A 16,926-nucleotide genomic window follows, 5' to 3' on the forward strand; every position below is an offset into this window, starting at 1 on the left:
ACTATAAAGACACATGCACACATGTTTATTGCAGCACTATTCACAATAGCAAAGACTTGGAACCAACCCAAATGCCCATCAATGACAGACTGGATAAAGAAAATGTGGCACATATACACCATGGAATACTATGCAGCCATAAAAAAGGATGAGTTCATGTTCTGCAGGGACATGGATGAATCTGGAAACCATCATTCTCAGCAAACTAATACAGGAACAGAAAACCAAACACCACATGTTCTCAGTCATAAGTGGGAGTTGAACAATGAGAACACCTGGACACAGGGAGGGGAACATCACACACCAGGGCCTGTTGGAAGGTGGGGGGCTAGGGGAGGGGTAGCATTAGGAGAAATACCTAATGTAGATGACGGGTTGATGAGTGCAGCAAACCACCACGGCACGTGTATACCTATGTAACAAACCTGCACATTTTGCACATGTACCCCAGAACTTAAAGTATAATTTAAAAAAATACTACCAATGCTATTAGAAAATGCCAGATAAAACAATAAAAAAAAATCCATTCTGGCAATCTGTATCTTTTAAGTGAAGCATTTAATCCAGTTATATTCAAGGTTAATCTTGATATGTGAGGCTCTGTCCCTATCTAGTGGTGACAAATTTCCTCAGCATTTCCTTGTCTGGGAAAGATTATATCCCCTTTATCTATAAGGCTTATTCTGGCAGGATATAAACTTCTTGGCTCACAGCTTTTTTTTTTCTTTTAGCACAATGGCTAAAGTGCCATCTCAGTCTCTTTGGCCTATAAGGTTTCTGCTGAAAAATCCACTATTAGTCCTTTATACATGACTTGATGCTTTTGCTCTTGCTAATTTTAAAGATTCTTTCTTTCACTTGAATTTAAACATTCTGAATATAATATGCCATGTGAAGTCCTAATATGCCATGTGAAGTCCTTTTTTCAATGTATTTACATGAAGATCACTGGATCTCCTGTATCTAAATATCTAACTCTTTTGCTAGATTTGGGACATTTTCATCAATTATTTCCTTCAGTAGGATTTCTAAAGTTTTTGATATCTCTTCCCCCTCAAAAATATTGATAATTCCTAAGTTTGGTCATTTTGTGTAGTCCTAGACATCTTGAGGGCTGTTTTCATTCTTTTTCATTTTTTCCTTATTTTTGTCTGGTTGAATTATTTCGAAAGATCTGTCATCAAGTTTTGAAATTCCTCCTTCTGCTTGGTCTACTCTATTACCGAAGCTTTCAAATGTATTTTTGTATTTCCTTCAATGAATTTTCAGTTCCAGAATCTGTTTGGTCTTTTAAATTAAAGATATCAATCTCCTTGATATATCTCTCATTCACATCTTGAATTCATTTTCTCATTTTTGTACTGGTTTTCAGATTTCTCTTGTACCTCAATGAGGTTCTTTAAAATCAATATTTGAATTCTTTATCTGTTATTTCAAGGAATTCTTACTGACTGGGATCTGTTCCCAGAAAATTGCTGTGGTCCTTCACTGGTATTGTATTTTCTTGCTTTTTCATGTTTCCTGTTTCCTTCCATTGATATCTGCGTATCTGGTATTGTTGTTCCAATTTTTAAAAATTGCTTTTGTAGTGGAGAATATTTTTCCTGAAGATGTATATATGTTGTTTGTTAAGTAAGACATCTTGGCTTTTATTTTTGGTGCTGCTGTAGTGTGGTCTTTGTGTGACTTTTTCAGTAGTACACAAGGTCCGTGGTATGTGTAATTTCCTCAGTGGCTTAGGGTATGGTTATTAGCCAAGGGTGTGAAATTTTGCTGGGGACTTTGATGCCAACTGAGTCAGTCTTTGAGCCCCAGTGGTGGCAGCAAAAGGGTGAATATGCCTGTTTTTAGGCCCTAGAGCAGCTTATGCTGGCTATGGTGTTAGAGAGTTCTGAATGGCTGATTCTTCGGCCTGCAGGTGAACTGCTTGCTTAGAAGCTAGTAATGACAGCAGTGGGCTAGGTGTGTGGACAAGCTGTCAGCCCCCTGAGCAGCTGGTATGATGTGAATGATGGCAGCAGTGGTGGTGGAGCAGCACACTGAGACCCAAGAGGTCCAAGTTGGTGTTGCGGGTAGCTACGATGGGTTGAGCATGCTAGTCCTCAATTCCACAGCTGCCTAGAGTGGGGCAGTGGGTACTGTCCTAAGTGTCCATTACGGCATTCCTGGAAGTGGCTGTTCTCTGCTTTTGTGCTTATGGTGTGCCTGGGGTTCACTGAGACTCTTGGATCTATGGGTTTACAGTTTTCATTAAATTTGAAAAGTATTTCTTTAAATAATTATGTGTCCCTTCTCTTTGGAGATTTCAATTGCATATATTCAAGGCTACCTGAAATTGTCCCACAGCTCAGTGATGGTGTTAATTTTCTAAAATTATTTTTTATCTTTGTGCTTCACTTTGGATAGTTATTATTGCAATGTCTTCAAGTTCACTGATACTTTCTTCTTAAATGAATTTCCTATTAAACCCATCCAGTGGGTTTTTCACCTCAATCGAGAATGTAGTTTTCATCTCTAGAGGTATGATTCCAACTTATTTAAGACTAAGAGACATTCCATGTCTTTTTGAACATATGGAATAGAGGTATAATAACTATTTAATAATAACAGCTTAATAACTTCTAATTCTAACCTTGTATAAATTCTGAAACCATTTCAATAAGCTAATTTTTTTTCACTTCTATATTTTCCTGCTGCTTTATATGCCTGGCAACTTTTGACTGGATGGCAGACATTATGAATTTTACTTTATTAGATGTTGGTTATTTTTGTATTTCTGTAAGTCTTCTTGAGTTTTGTTCTCAGACACAGGCTATTACTTGGAAACAGTTTCATTTTCTTGTATTTTCTTGCTTTTCAGATATGTTAGGCAGGACTAGAAAAGTGCTTAGTCTAGGGTTAACTATCCCCCCTATTGAGGCAAGACCCTTTTACACACTGTTCTCAATACCTTGTGAACAGGGGTTTTCCAGCCCAGGGACGTGTGAGTGTCAGGCACAATTCCCTCTAATCTGGTTGGGTCTTTCCCCAGCATCGGGTAGTTTCCTCACACCTATGCACTGATCAATACTCTACTGAATACATAAGGGGGCTCTTCACCTACCTCCAGTGTTCCCTTTCTGTATAGCTCTCTCCTCTCTGGAACTCTGTCCTGCAGACTGTAATAGCCTTGGTCTCCTGAGACTCTCAGCTCCATCTTTTCCGCCCACAGAGTCTGTCAGGTTCCATCTGGTGCTCCCTCCCTGAGCAGTAACTTGGAATTCTCTTAAGGCAGTCAGCTCTGGCAATCATAGAACTCACCTCATTTGCTTCATGTTTCTTTTGGATCATTTTCCTTTGCACCTAATATTTAGTGTCTTAAAAACCTTTGTTTTATAAATTTTGTTCTTTTAGAGGATTGGTTCAGATAGAAGGGTAAACCCCGTCCCCATTACTTCATCTTGGCCAGAAAAAGTACCCATCTAGTTTTCTGAATATGAATATATGTAGAATTTAAAGCCATTCAGGATGAGAATGACTCCTTACCTTATTAATGTATCATCATCCACAATGACTAACCATGCTGTTTTGTCCTGGCTACGATTCAGAAACCTTTCCAAAATGGCAAATGTCTTTCCACAATGACCTAGAAAAGGCAAGAAAAAAACTTACAATGTATTATTTCTTATAAAATATATACAATTTGTTCATTTCTTTTTAGTTTTGAAGTGTTGTAAGAGCTTACATGCCAAAATGCAGCTTAAAAGTTCAAAATTTTAAAAAATAGCCTTCTCTAATTTTCATAGACACATTGAACCAGTGGGAACTTTAGAGATAATGAAATTCATGCCATTCATTTCACACACAAGGAAATGGAGACCTAGAGAGATGAGTGGAATTACATAGTCACACAGGTAATCTGAGGCAGAGATAGAATTAATATCTTTTAAGACTCACAGCAATGAGCAATGGCATCCTTTCTTAGATACACTTATTCTGAAGGAGCTGTTAGAACCCCAGGCACCACTGCCACAGGGAAGCAGCAGTGCAAAGGTGGAAGCTTATACCTTCATTTATTTATTTTGTAAATATTGACTACTGCTAAGTTTCTAATATGCCAGATACTGTGGCAGGTACTAAGATATGCACTAAAGATATAGTGCTGGGCAAGACAGAGTTACAGTCCTTCAGATACCAATAGATAAATTACAATGCTTTAATGGTAAATGCTGGGACAAAAATAAAACACTTGGGAAGAGTAATCAAATTGATAAACAGGAATATGCCCCTCATTTTAATTATTTGGTGACATAGTGGAGCACAAATATTAACTTATATTAATGACTATTAAACCACTCAATTTGACCTTTATTTTCTTTACTCTTGATCTCTGTGCATTTTTAACCATTACAATATGTGTGTTTCAAAGCCATCTCAAATCCCTTTTAGAACAAATATAAATATAGGCAATAAGGCCAGACTAGAAATGAAGAACTCAAATAAGGAAGGTATAAGTAAATACATGATTATTAAACCCAATCTAAAATAGTTTTTCCAAATCAAACAGCAACAGACAGACTCAGTAATACACTTAACCTTGTCAGAAGAATTGGTAACTACAGAAATGGCATATCTGATTCTGCATTGTACTATATTAATGAAATAATTATGAGTGACACTAACATAAAATAAGATAAATTACTGTATAGAACATAACCAGTTTGCTACTTTTTTTTTTTTTTTTACTCATAAAAGGGCATGGGGAACAAAAAAACTAAAGAAAAAAGGGTGGCAGAAACACTGGATGAAACCTAAGATGAATAAAGAATATCTGAAGATGAGGTGGCCAAATTTACACTTCCATTTTATGACACAATTTTTAAACATTTTTATAGATTTAAGAGGTACAAGTGCAGTTTTGTAACATGGACATATTGTACAGTGGTGAAGTCTGGGCTTTTGGTGAAGTCATCACCCAAAGAGTGTCTATCGTACTCAGTGGGTAATTTCTCATCCCTTGCCCCTCTTCTACTCTCCCACCTTTTGGAGTCTCCAATGTCTACCATTCCACTCTGTATGTCCTAAAAAGTGTTTTTAATTAGAAAGCCTGCAATTTGAAGAGAAAAGCAGGTTTATTTCCAACAGTTTACTAATTAAAATCTTAAAATATAGAATAGAGTTTATTCTACATATAACTAGTGTAGAATGTGATTAGGTGGTACTCACAGGTAATATAATATGTGAACTAGACTATAAGACTGACAAGGAGAGAAGCTTTATGTGGGAATATAATAAACACCCCATCATGGTCACAAAGAATTATGAAGGTATGAAAAATCTATTGTTAAATTCTGCTGTAACTATCATGTGCTCAATTATAGGATATAACCTACTAAAAACTTTCAACACTTCGTACTATAAAGCCCTTAGTTTGAAAGAACCAATCTGTATCTGTGAGGGAAGAAGGGAAAAAACTAATATGAGGCAAAAATTATAGCACTTATAAAATATTTCATTTTTATCCTAACCTAATTTACTGTATTTACAGAATGGGAATGTTTAATAAGGAGAGTAGTAAGAATTATGGACTCACCTCTATCTGTATTAGGAATTCCCAAATCCACAGTAGGAATGGAATTTTCAGTATAGTCGCTATAGTATTCAATGAGACTTGCCTGGCTCTCCCAAGTCTGCTTAACAATAGGTACTGAAAAAATTACAGAAGTGACAATCACTGGCACAGTTACACAAGGAAGCTTAAAAATTCAAAATGGCAGTATAATCATCTATAAAGGAAGAGAAACATTACTGGTTGTTCTTCAGGTGTTCCAAGAGTTGCTTGCTTCTAACCCTGAGAAATGCCAACGTTGTTGACTAAAACCCTTTCCTTGAAGCATTTTCAACATTCTCTAGAGTAAAGCATTTCTCATTCCTGGTGATGAATGCATTTACTTCCATATAATGATAAATTTTCTGGTTTGATTATGCTATTGTGTTTACATTTACGTTAACTAATTTTTCTTTTACCATGGAGCATGGTAAGAGAAAATCCATCCCTCTTACCATGGAGCATGGGAAGACCTTTGCAAACTATGCATGTCCTCACCCAAAGATTCTAATAGAACTACCCAACCCTACAAAGGGCATGACCTTGCCAAATGAGAATCACTGCATATGATGACTGATATTATGATGTTGTACTTTTGAAAAATGTGGAAGTAATAACATTCAAAACTACTGCAGGCTTTAAAACTCTATCATTAGCTAAATTGTTTTAACACAATAAACACAACAGAAAGCTGTCCTGGTTTTCTGTATTTTTGCTTTGGAGGCTCAAAGATAGCTCTGTCTGCATACCTGACATATAGACTTAACCACTACTTGATATTAATTCACCTGGCCAAGTAATTCTTTTCTTCTATACTTAAAAAACAAATTACTGCCTATGCATCTCTGAATTTTAAAAAGTGGTTTCTTGTTTTTTCAATAGAAAAAACATTTAGATTTTATATCCTGTCAAAACTCTGATGAACCAAATCTTCACTTAACTTTTGAGAAACTTTATCAGATCATGTATCTTTCCCCTGTTCCCAACTCTAATAGAAATACATGCAAAAACTGATGTTCCAATATAAAATTTAAGTGTTTAGCTAATAAGTAAGCAAATTCTGAGTCCAGCTCAGACAGCCCTTATATAGAAAATACAAAAGTGCATCATTTTATAATATCTTTCACTGGCTTTTTTTTTAAAAAAAAAACTGAGTTCTGCACATCTGCTGAAATTATTACCAAATTACCAGTTAAATATTATTTTCATATATTAAAATACAATTTTTCCACAACCATAAAAAAGCAGATAGTTCTAAACGTTTCTACATGTCAAAATGGTCAAAGATGTACTAAATAATAGATAGGGCTACTGGCGGACAAAAAAGGAAAAAAGACATTTTTAAAAATTTCACTCTGTTCTACTTCCAAATTTCAGCACAACAAAAATGTTAACCTTGGCACTGCTGTGGCAGTTTGCTTTGCATATAATAAGCAAGAGAACTTACCCCAGAAAGGGCTCCCTGCAGCTTGCAGCCACTAAAAGTTCACACTGTTGGGTAAAATATTCTCCATTGCATAATGCTGGAAGAAGCTGTGAGGAAAGGTCAAGAACTTTCCTCAGTCCCCAGCAAGGGTCCTGCAGGCTGTGCAAATTTTGCTTTCAATTTCCTCAGCCTTTAGGCTTTCAGTCCTTTTTTGCTCTAATAGGTTTATTAAAGAGCATGGGTGTTTCTTCTCAATTAACTGATTTAAATAAAATTAAAATCAAAATCAAGGGTGAGTTAGTGCTTTTGCTTTCTCTTTTACTGTGAAACAGGTAAAATAGAAATTACACTAAAGGTAAGAATTAGTGTGTGTATGACTCATTTTCCAACACCTGGCACAGTGCCTAGGACACAGTAGGCACTCAATAAACAGTTGAATGAGGACTGAATTTTGTAGGCATTTCAGTAACAGACCTAGGGTTATTTGTGGAAGCTTGTTAAAGGAAGGTTTTATTCATAAAGGCAATTCAGCCTTTGATTAATCATTTTAAAACAAGCCAACCATTTAGATATACTAAGATATTATGATTCTATAATACCTAAAGCATTCAACAGTTTGTACATCTCTCCCCTTGTCAATATAACCTCCATGCGTCTGTCCTATCTCTTTTTTTTTTTTTTTTTTTTTTTCTGAGACAGAGTCTCGCTCTCTCGCTCTGTTGCCCAGGCTGGAGTGCAGTGGTGTGATCTTGGCTCACTGCAAGCTCTGCCTCCTGGGTTTATGCCATTCTCCTGCCTCAGCCTCCTGAGTAGCTGGGACTACAGGCGCCCACCACCACGCCCGGCTAATTTTTTTTGTATTTTTTAGTAGAGACAGGGTTTCACCATGTTAGCCAGGATGGTCTTGATCTCCTGACCTCGTGATCCGCCCGCTTCAGCCTCCCAAAGTGCTGGGATTACAGGCGTGAGCCACTGTGCCTGGCCGTGTCTGTCATATCTCTTAGCCATAAAGGATTTAAAGTCTTCCAAAAAAACAGCTTAAGGCTTTCTTTTCAACCAGGGTTGATTCTAAATTAGTTAAACTTTTAAAATAATGGTCTATTTTATTAGCATCATTTAAATTCTAAAATGAATTCATTCTATTATTTACAAAATATTTTATATTGTATTGAGGCACTGTATTCCTAAAGATATTAAACTTTGAGAAAATACTTTAATAAGTTACCTGATACATTATCTCCTTTTCAATAAAGAAGCATACTTCCTATCACATAATAATAGTGAATGCCTCTGTCAAGAAAGTTTGTCACGAGATAACTTAAACTTGGAGCAAAGTAAAAAAATTTTACTATAAAAATGCCAGCTGCACAGATGGCATAAATCTTTCTTAGAGCTTTCTAGACTCTAAGCAGAAGATGTGTCTCACTATGAGGACAGAACATGCATTTTTACCCCCAGGGAGGTGACTTGTAAAACTGTCTCAGATTATAAATGAAAATGAACTTGATGCTTGAACATTTTATTAAAACTACCACACTATCAAATGTGAATAGTTTTTATTTTAAGGAATCCACTATTTTCAGCATGCAGATGGCCCTTTTGTCTCAGTGTGCAAGTCAGTGGTCACAAAATAAGACCCTGATTGCACTTCTCTTCTCAGGAGCAGATTAGGGACACACACGAGTGTGCCCTAATTCCTCGTTTTAAAGACTGAGGTGTACCTAAGCCTGAAAAGTATCCCTCCTGGATGACCTAACACAACACTGTAGGGCAATCTGGAACATCAGCTATTCAACAGCCAGGGAAAGGCAACACCTGACTCCTCTCCTCTCTTCATTCATTGATCTAGTCACCTCATTTGATTAGAGTCTGGCCTTCTATCTGGCTGTATTTTAATTCAAGCCTTGCCTTTTAAGTAAGCCGACTGTACCACAGTACATGTAAGCCTCTTCAGTCAAAGAGAACACCAGCCACCAAACACCCCTTTCAATCAGTTTGTTCAGATTTGCCTCTAGACAAGACAACAGCAGTAAAGACAGCAAACAGGTTTTTGTTTTTGTTTTTTGTTTTTTAATCTGAAAGAAATATAGTGCTAATTTTTAAGAGCTTAGGAAGCTGTGGAAAGGAACTAAAGGCTTAGCAAATGGCAATTTAACCTCTTTAATTAGAGGGAGACTGCAGGAGAGCATCCCACAACCCACCATTTGATGAACAAAACCAGTGGCTGCCACGAGGTACATGAGACATGTACACAAACTGCATGGAAAAATGATGCAAAGAAAATTCTTAAGGTTTTCTGACAGCTCAGGTCACACAGTGGGAAACACAGAACCCAAGAGGAAGCAATCAAGTTGAATATTAAAACACCAGAGATCATTTCCTTGCTTAAATATAATTTTACATGCTATGCCCAATTCATCACCTTATGTAACAGTTCTCAACTTTCTTTAAAACCCTACTAAATGCTTGCCTCCCAGAGTGTGCTGCTGTTTCAGTGATGTCAATATGTATTACTTCCTGGAGCCAAAAGACAGAGTATATTTTTGCTTGTTGTGTTCTAAGAATGCTATGTTTCACTGAAGTCAGAATCCAGACAAAAGCAATTACATAAATGTGTTACTGTTAAGCCAAGAAAGTACAATATTTAAAATATTTCTTTTCATTGTGAAACTTGGTTTTATTATCAGTTCTTCCATGAGAGTATAAAAAAATAAATGCAAACTATATTTTCCCTTGCTGTGACTAGGGCCTTGAACAGAACATGTTCCATCTCTCCTTCTCATCCCAGAAGGTAACCAACATATAATGAAGCAGGAGTGGGGGCCATCACCACCCAGTGCCAGGGGATACTGTGCCCACAATTAACAGTACAGCCGACTCTCAACTTGGCAAAGACAAGTACAGTTTCTCTAGATTTTTTTCCTTCATCATTTGGCCTTTGTTACTAAAGTATTTCTACTACAGACTGTTGCGGGAAGTCCCCCCGAACGGAGGCACCGGCTGAAGCCATAGCAGAAGAACATAAATTGTGAAGATTTCATGGACATTTATTAGTTCCCCAAATTAAAACGTTTATAATTTATTATGCCTGTCTTTACTGCAGTCTCTGAACATAAATTGTAAAGATTTCATGGACACTTATCACTTCCCCAATCAATACTCTTGTGATTTCCTATGCCTGTCTTTAATCTCTTAATCCTGTCATCTTCACAAGCTGAGGATGAATGTCACCTCAGGACCCTGTGATGATTGCGTTAACTGCAAAAATTGTTTAAACAATATGAAATCTGGGCACCTTGAAAAAAGAACAGGATAACAGCGATGTTCAGGGAACAAGAGAGATAACCTTAAAGTCTGGCTGCCTGTGGGCCGGGTGGAACAGAGCCATATTTCACTTCTTTCAAAAGCAAATAGGAGAAATATCGCTGAATTCTTTTTCTCAGCAAGAAACATCCCTGAGAAAGAGAATGGCGTTCCCAAGGGGAGGTCTCTGAAATGGCTGCTTTGGGAACGTCTGCTTTTACGGTCGTTGATAAGGGATGAAATAAGCCCCGGTCTCCCATAGCGCTCCCAGGCTTATTAGTACAAGGAAATTCCCGCCTAATAAATTTTGGTCAGACCGGTTGTCTGCTCTCAAACCCTGTCTCCTGATAAGATATTATCAATGACAATGTGTGCCCGAAACTTCATTAGCAATTTTAATTTCGCCCTGGTCCTGTGATCTCGCCCTGCCTCCATTTGCCTTGTGATATTTTATTATCTTGTGAAGCATGTGATCTCTGTGACCCACACACTATTCGCACACTCCCTCCCCTTCTGAAAATCACTAATAAAAACTTGGTTTTACAGCTCAGGGGGCATCACGGAACCTGCCAACATATGATGTCTCCCCTGGACACCCAGCTTTAAAATTTCTCTCTTTTGTACTCCTTTCTTTTATTTCTCAGACTGGCCAACACTTAGGGAAAATAGAAAAGGGCTCACGTTGAATATTGGGGGCTAGTTTCCCCCAATAATAGAGTGCACAGGGAAAGGAAAACTAAACAAAAAAAATCCAACACCCCAGACCATGTATTCTGCTTGACTATAGCAGTGATATGCTTAGATAGGAGTGGCAGTCTAAATTCTCAGCTCGATTTGTATTTTAGATCCTGTGTGGGTTTTAATTCCTTGCCGTCCCCATTGCTACTAAAAATGGAAAGCCTACTTTCACAGCTTCTGGCCGAGTCAAAACTGACCTTGAGCATAGCAGGACATCAACATGAATATCAAAGACTATTTATCAAGTATTGAGTTTGTAATACATCCAAGGAGACTACAGTATAGCTGTGCTGTGGTAGAAAAAAATGTGGCACTTAGGAGCCAGAAAACCCAAGTCCTTGGCTCTGCTACTCAATAGGATACAAGAAACTGGGCCAGTTGTGTATCATTCCATACTCAGCTTTTTCTACAACAAGTGAATAACAATAATTATCATATCATGAGGAAGTGTCAACATGAAACTAGGTGATAGAACATATGTGAAAAACACACCAGAAAATGTAAGAAATATTAGCAGTTAGAAGCAGTTAGTGTGATGTTATCCTTGTAACTGGTATTACTGGATAACTCTTTGGGCCAACTGGTAGCTGGACTAGGCTTCTAAAATGAGGGAAAGAGCCCAGTGGTGGCCTGGCAGGCTACATGAAGTCATGCAAAATGGACTTCAAAGTCACTGAAATCCTGTTGCCTTAGACTATCTTTTCAAACAAACATATCCAAGTTGAAAAATGGCTTACCACAGAAACCCAAATATGAAAACTTCATGATACATTTTAGGCCTCATGCTTTAATGATCCCAGATTCAAATTAACAGCAGTAAATCAATGCATCTGGCTTTGGAAGGTTTGTTTCTAATGCTCCTAATAGGCTTTTAAGATTTTGTAATTTTTAAAGACTTTTGACTCAAAATTCAAATAGAAAAGGATTTCATGAATATCTAAAAAGAGTATCTCAAACTTATGCAAAATAAGAAAGCAGTAAACTGGATTATTCAAAATTACTAAATCAAAATTAACAAACTATTTTTTTTTCATTTCTGTAGAATATAAAAAATACAACGGGGAGTGTCCCTAATTTTACTGCTTCACTGTGACCTGAAAAATGTGTTTCAAAGAAAAAGTACCAGCAACACCATCCTTAACATTAATATTGTGAAAACAATCACTACTCCAAGTGTAGCTTCAAGATCAATTAAATCAATTCAAACAGTTTCTGCTTGCTGTAAAAGAAACAAAACAAAAAGCAGTATAGTTCATTTCCCCAATACCTATTTAAAGAAGGTATTGGTCAAAATAATCCCACAAAACCCTTCCATATTATGAAAAAAGTAAAAGGATATTAAATTTAGGTTAAATTTATGATAAATACAAATTTTATTTTAACTGCTATACTGATTCTTCATGGTATCTTAGGACTTGTATAACAAATGTATATATTCATATAGGCTGATTTAATGGGATTTGGAATTTAGTGTGGCCATTTTAGGCAAATATGAAGGTTTACAGTGAATGTATTTTTAAGATATAATTGATTATAGCTGGATTTTAATTGATGTTGATGTCTTAGACAATACTATAGTCTCAAATTATATTATTATTTTATTTGGAAAACATCTTCCCCTTTAAAATATAATTTGTATGTATCATGTTATCACATAAAATATACAAATGAACTTCTTCAGTAGTTCCAATCCCATGAAAATGACAGTTGGTTTAGAAATCTCTCCTACATAAATATCACATCCTTGGTGAAATCGACAGTCTTTTCACGGGAAAAAAAAATTAAAATACGCACTAAAATTAGAAAATGCAAAAGACTGCCTAATCTTCAATTTCAGAAAAGTGTTGCTTGAAATAAGGTGCAAAAAGAGAGAAATTATGTCTATTTATATTTAGGATGGGCTTTTTTTTTTTACATTATCATCACAACTTAGCAGAATTCTGTAATGACATCAAAAACCTGAATAAAAACAACATTAATCTGCATGCCAGGATTTCCTTAAGAAGAGATTCACTGTTTGTACGGCGACTTTTTCTTCTTCTCCAATATTATCTACTCATGAGCAAATACATCTCTTAACTAACAAATTCCAAGGTAAGCATTTGAAATAAATTGAAAAAGAAGAAAGTCTTTTTTCTTTGTTGGCATGCTGTTACCTTGAAATCCCCTGACATTCTTCATCCCGTTTAGAGACTGCGCACAGACCTAATACGTTGTTTGACAAAATGGATTGTTTTTCACACAGTCTCCAAGACTGCCACACTGAGCTTTTCCATTTCCCATTTAAAATACTGCCATAAACAGTATCGGCTATGACCACTCATGTTTCAATACAAAATTTTCCTTCCTAACTGATCTTGGTGATTGAAATGGTGCAACGATGAATATTGACTAAATAACTGCTTTCACTTCAACATCCAAATTGTCATTATCCCTTTTCTGAATTTATACTCAAGAATTCATTTGTACTTTTTTTTAAAAGGTAGTCTGGATTTTAGCGTTCAATAAAATGAATAACCCAAAACATACTTCTGTCACCATGAAATTTCTTGCATGTTTTTACTGCAACAAAAATATCCTTCTTCTTCACTGGCTTTCCCTAAAAAAAAAGAAAAGAAAAAATATATGCATATGTGAGTCAGCGTTAACTTCACACCCACATTGGATCTCACATGATCTAGAGTTCAAATTAACCAATGTCAAGGATATCAAACATATTTCTGGGATAAAGTTTTAGGGGAGAAATGGAAACATAGGTCAGCTAACAACATAGCCTTTCTGTCAGCCAGCCCTGGACCTGCCTGCTCCACCGTGCACGGACTGTGCATCCCCTTAACAAGTTTCCAGAATTTCAGTCTGCTTGTTTAGAAAAAAAAAATAATAACCACTGCAAGGCTGCTATTATTACTATAATTTATTAAACACATAGTAAGTGACCAATAAATGTTAGTTACCTCTCATTTCCTTTCTCCAGCTGGTGAAGATTTTGACAAAAAGAGAGAAATAGGGGGGATTTTTTAGTGTAAAATAAGAGATGTTGCCCTTTTCTGGGCCTGGCCTTACTTTAATGTTGAAAACATTTTTACGGCCTCTTTACTGGTGACCCAAGTCTAGGCTAAGGATGTTTTCTCCTCTGCCAAAGGTAGGATTCCTTCAAACACCTGGTGGAGGTGGGGTGGGAGCAGTCCTGGAGCCCAGGCTGATCATACAGATGAAAGCGGGCACAAAGAGGGATTTGTCAACAAGACACACCCAAGCCCTTCACGACCCCTTTATTACCTGCCTTAGGCCTGCAATCATAGTCAATCGTGACTCCTATATAATTTGGGGCTGGTTTACAGTGACATCTAACTACAGCTTTGTCATGTCACTCAAGGCACTAGGAGAGCACTGAAAGAGCAAGCAAGCATTCTGCCTAGAAAGACTGGTCTCCCCTTCTGGAACTGCAAACAATTACAGATTCTCTCTCAATGCTGCACTGTTTCGGGGTGTGTGTGCATGTGTGTGTGTGTGTGTGTGTATGTGTGTGTGTGTCTATGTATTTATCTCTTCAAATGGCACACACAGACTTCTGTGTGACTGACTTGAGAATAACGACAATATTTGAGGTTGGTGAACGCATTTTTTCTTATGAGAAAAGCTGTTAACCTTGTGAGTGTCAGCGTCTCCAGGCTCATACTGGGGCTGGACCTTGGGTCTGCCAAAACAAGTGAATTTATTCTGAAAGTTCTGGACGGCTGTCAATGAGATGAAAGGCAGAGCCACCTGCTGAGAGAGTAAAGGGTGCAGGCTTGTGGAGAAGGCTTGGGTGTCACAGAAAGCACTGGAAATTGCCTTTCCAGGAAATGGAACAGAAATTCCAATCAATGCATCCTACATCATCAACAAAAGAAAAGACTCTGGGCACACTAACTCTAAAGTGCTATAGTGAGCAGTCCCTCACAAAGGCTCTGGAGTAAAGGGGAGCCCTTGCTTCCCTCCCTACTAGCTGTGTAGCCGTAAGCAAGCACTTGGCTTCTCTGTGCCTCTCTCTTCTCATTTGTAAGATGGAGTTACAATAGTACTAACCTTGTATGACTGTTATTACTAGAGTCTTGATATATAGTTCTTACCTGGCACAGGGAAAATGTTGATTTTCTTTTTAGTGTGTAAAGTGCTAGTGCAGCACTATTCACAATAGCAAAGACATGGAATCAATGTAGGTGCCCATTAATGGTGGACTGAATAAAGAAAATGTGGTACAGATATACCTGGGAATACTATGCAGCCTTAAGAAAGAATGAAATAATGTACTTGCAGCAACATGGATGCAGCTGGGGGCCATTATCCTACGTGAATTAATGCAGAAACAGAAAACCAAATACTGCATGTTCTCACTTATAAGTGGGAGCTAAACACTGGGTACACACAAACATAAAAATAGGAACAACAGACACTGGGGACTCTAAAAAGGGGAGGAAGGAAGAAGAGCAAGGTTTGAAAACTTCCTATCGGGTACCATGTTCACCATTTGGGTGACAGAATCAGCAGAAGCCCAAACCTTAGCATCATGCAATATACCCTTATAACAAACTTGCACATGAATGCCCTGAATCTAAGATCTATTTTAAAGTGCTAGGGTGACATTATGCACAGCATCTAAATTTTTCCTTTGATATGCAAAGAAGTTTTTCTTCTGTTACTTACACAAAGTGGTAGAAAAGAATGGAATGTGGTAGCACAGTAGAAGTCCACGTCATCTGTACAAAACTCAGGCACTGGGGTCAGGGGAGGTCCTCCGCCTTTGTCCCAGATGTAGAGGGCAATCTGCCACAAGACAGGAGACAGGCAGTGATGAAAGAACTCAGTCAACACCAGCATAAGAAGGGACAAAATATCTCAAGGGAAAGCAGAACACACCTTCCATAGAGAGTAGGGTGAACCATATCAATTTGTCAGTACTCAACAGGACTTCCTAAACTTAAAAAAATGACAATGACAATTCCATGTGAATAAATGTAATCTGTTACTAACAATAAGCAATTAACTATGAATCGATATTCTGACCTCCAAAAAATTCCAAAGTATGTGGTTTTAGGAAAGAACACATTCTACAACATCACAGAGATGTAAGAAAATACTATTATGGCTCCAGTTTCCTTAGTATGGTAATCACATAACCCAAATACTCAACTTGCTTAAAACATCTACAAATGTTGGGTAAAATGCCCTTAAATATTTCAATGTATTGCTAAGTTGGCACAAAAATATGGAATCTGTGAGAACAAAAATGGGAAAGTGAGATCCTGGGGAAAAAAGGGCACCAAGGGTAGTTTTCCCTAGTAGGTATCAGCTGACCTCTGGCAAGGCTGAGTTTCTGATAGGAGTGAAAAGACTTAAGTCTATGACCCACCCAAGGTGGGGTGTGACTAACAGCAATCCCCTACATAAAGCTAGGACCATGGGTCTAAATGGAGGGAAAAGAATAATCTCTAAATCTCCTCTTAGATTTTGTAACTAAAAGCCAGGCCTCCCTAATTTGTGCCACCTATGAGGTCCCAAAACACCTCAAACTGATAATTTAAATTATCTCAAGTCAGTATAACCCACTAGCAACAGGCAGAAGCTAATGTAAATCCTTACTAAGGAACCACAACCTTAATATAAGGCTCAGAGGATTTTTCCAAAGGAACAAGGGTGCTTACAGAACAATCACTCAGAGAAAAAAAAATCACACACGAAAAAGAAATAAGATAATGAACAAGAGCCAGCAGACATAATTTAATCAGACTCAAAAAACTTCAGCTATCAGAATTATCAAACATATTATAAAATTACTATGCTTAATATATTTTATAAAGAAAAGAAAAACTTTAAAACATAAGAAAAAATT

General features: G+C 37.2%; 1 protein-coding gene across 2 annotated transcripts in view; it reads right to left on the bottom strand.

Moving 5' to 3' along the window:
* Nucleotides 1-16,926, bottom strand: part of B3GLCT (beta 3-glucosyltransferase) — a 127,918-nt gene that overhangs the window by 35,222 nt on the left and 75,770 nt on the right. For both annotated transcript variants that reach the window (XM_003270246.4, XM_030818561.1), the window contains exons 9-12: nucleotides 15,741-15,860; nucleotides 13,584-13,653; nucleotides 5,573-5,686; nucleotides 3,526-3,625 (exon numbers count right to left, since the gene is read on the bottom strand). In XM_003270246.4, the coding sequence (XP_003270294.2) occupies nucleotides 3,526-3,625; nucleotides 5,573-5,686; nucleotides 13,584-13,653; nucleotides 15,741-15,860 (404 nt within the window). The remainder of the gene's footprint in view (nucleotides 1-3,525; nucleotides 3,626-5,572; nucleotides 5,687-13,583; nucleotides 13,654-15,740; nucleotides 15,861-16,926) is intronic.

Source organism: Nomascus leucogenys, chromosome 9 (genome assembly GCF_006542625.1).
Source record: "Nomascus leucogenys isolate Asia chromosome 9, Asia_NLE_v1, whole genome shotgun sequence".
Taxonomy (NCBI): domain Eukaryota; kingdom Metazoa; phylum Chordata; class Mammalia; order Primates; family Hylobatidae; genus Nomascus; species Nomascus leucogenys.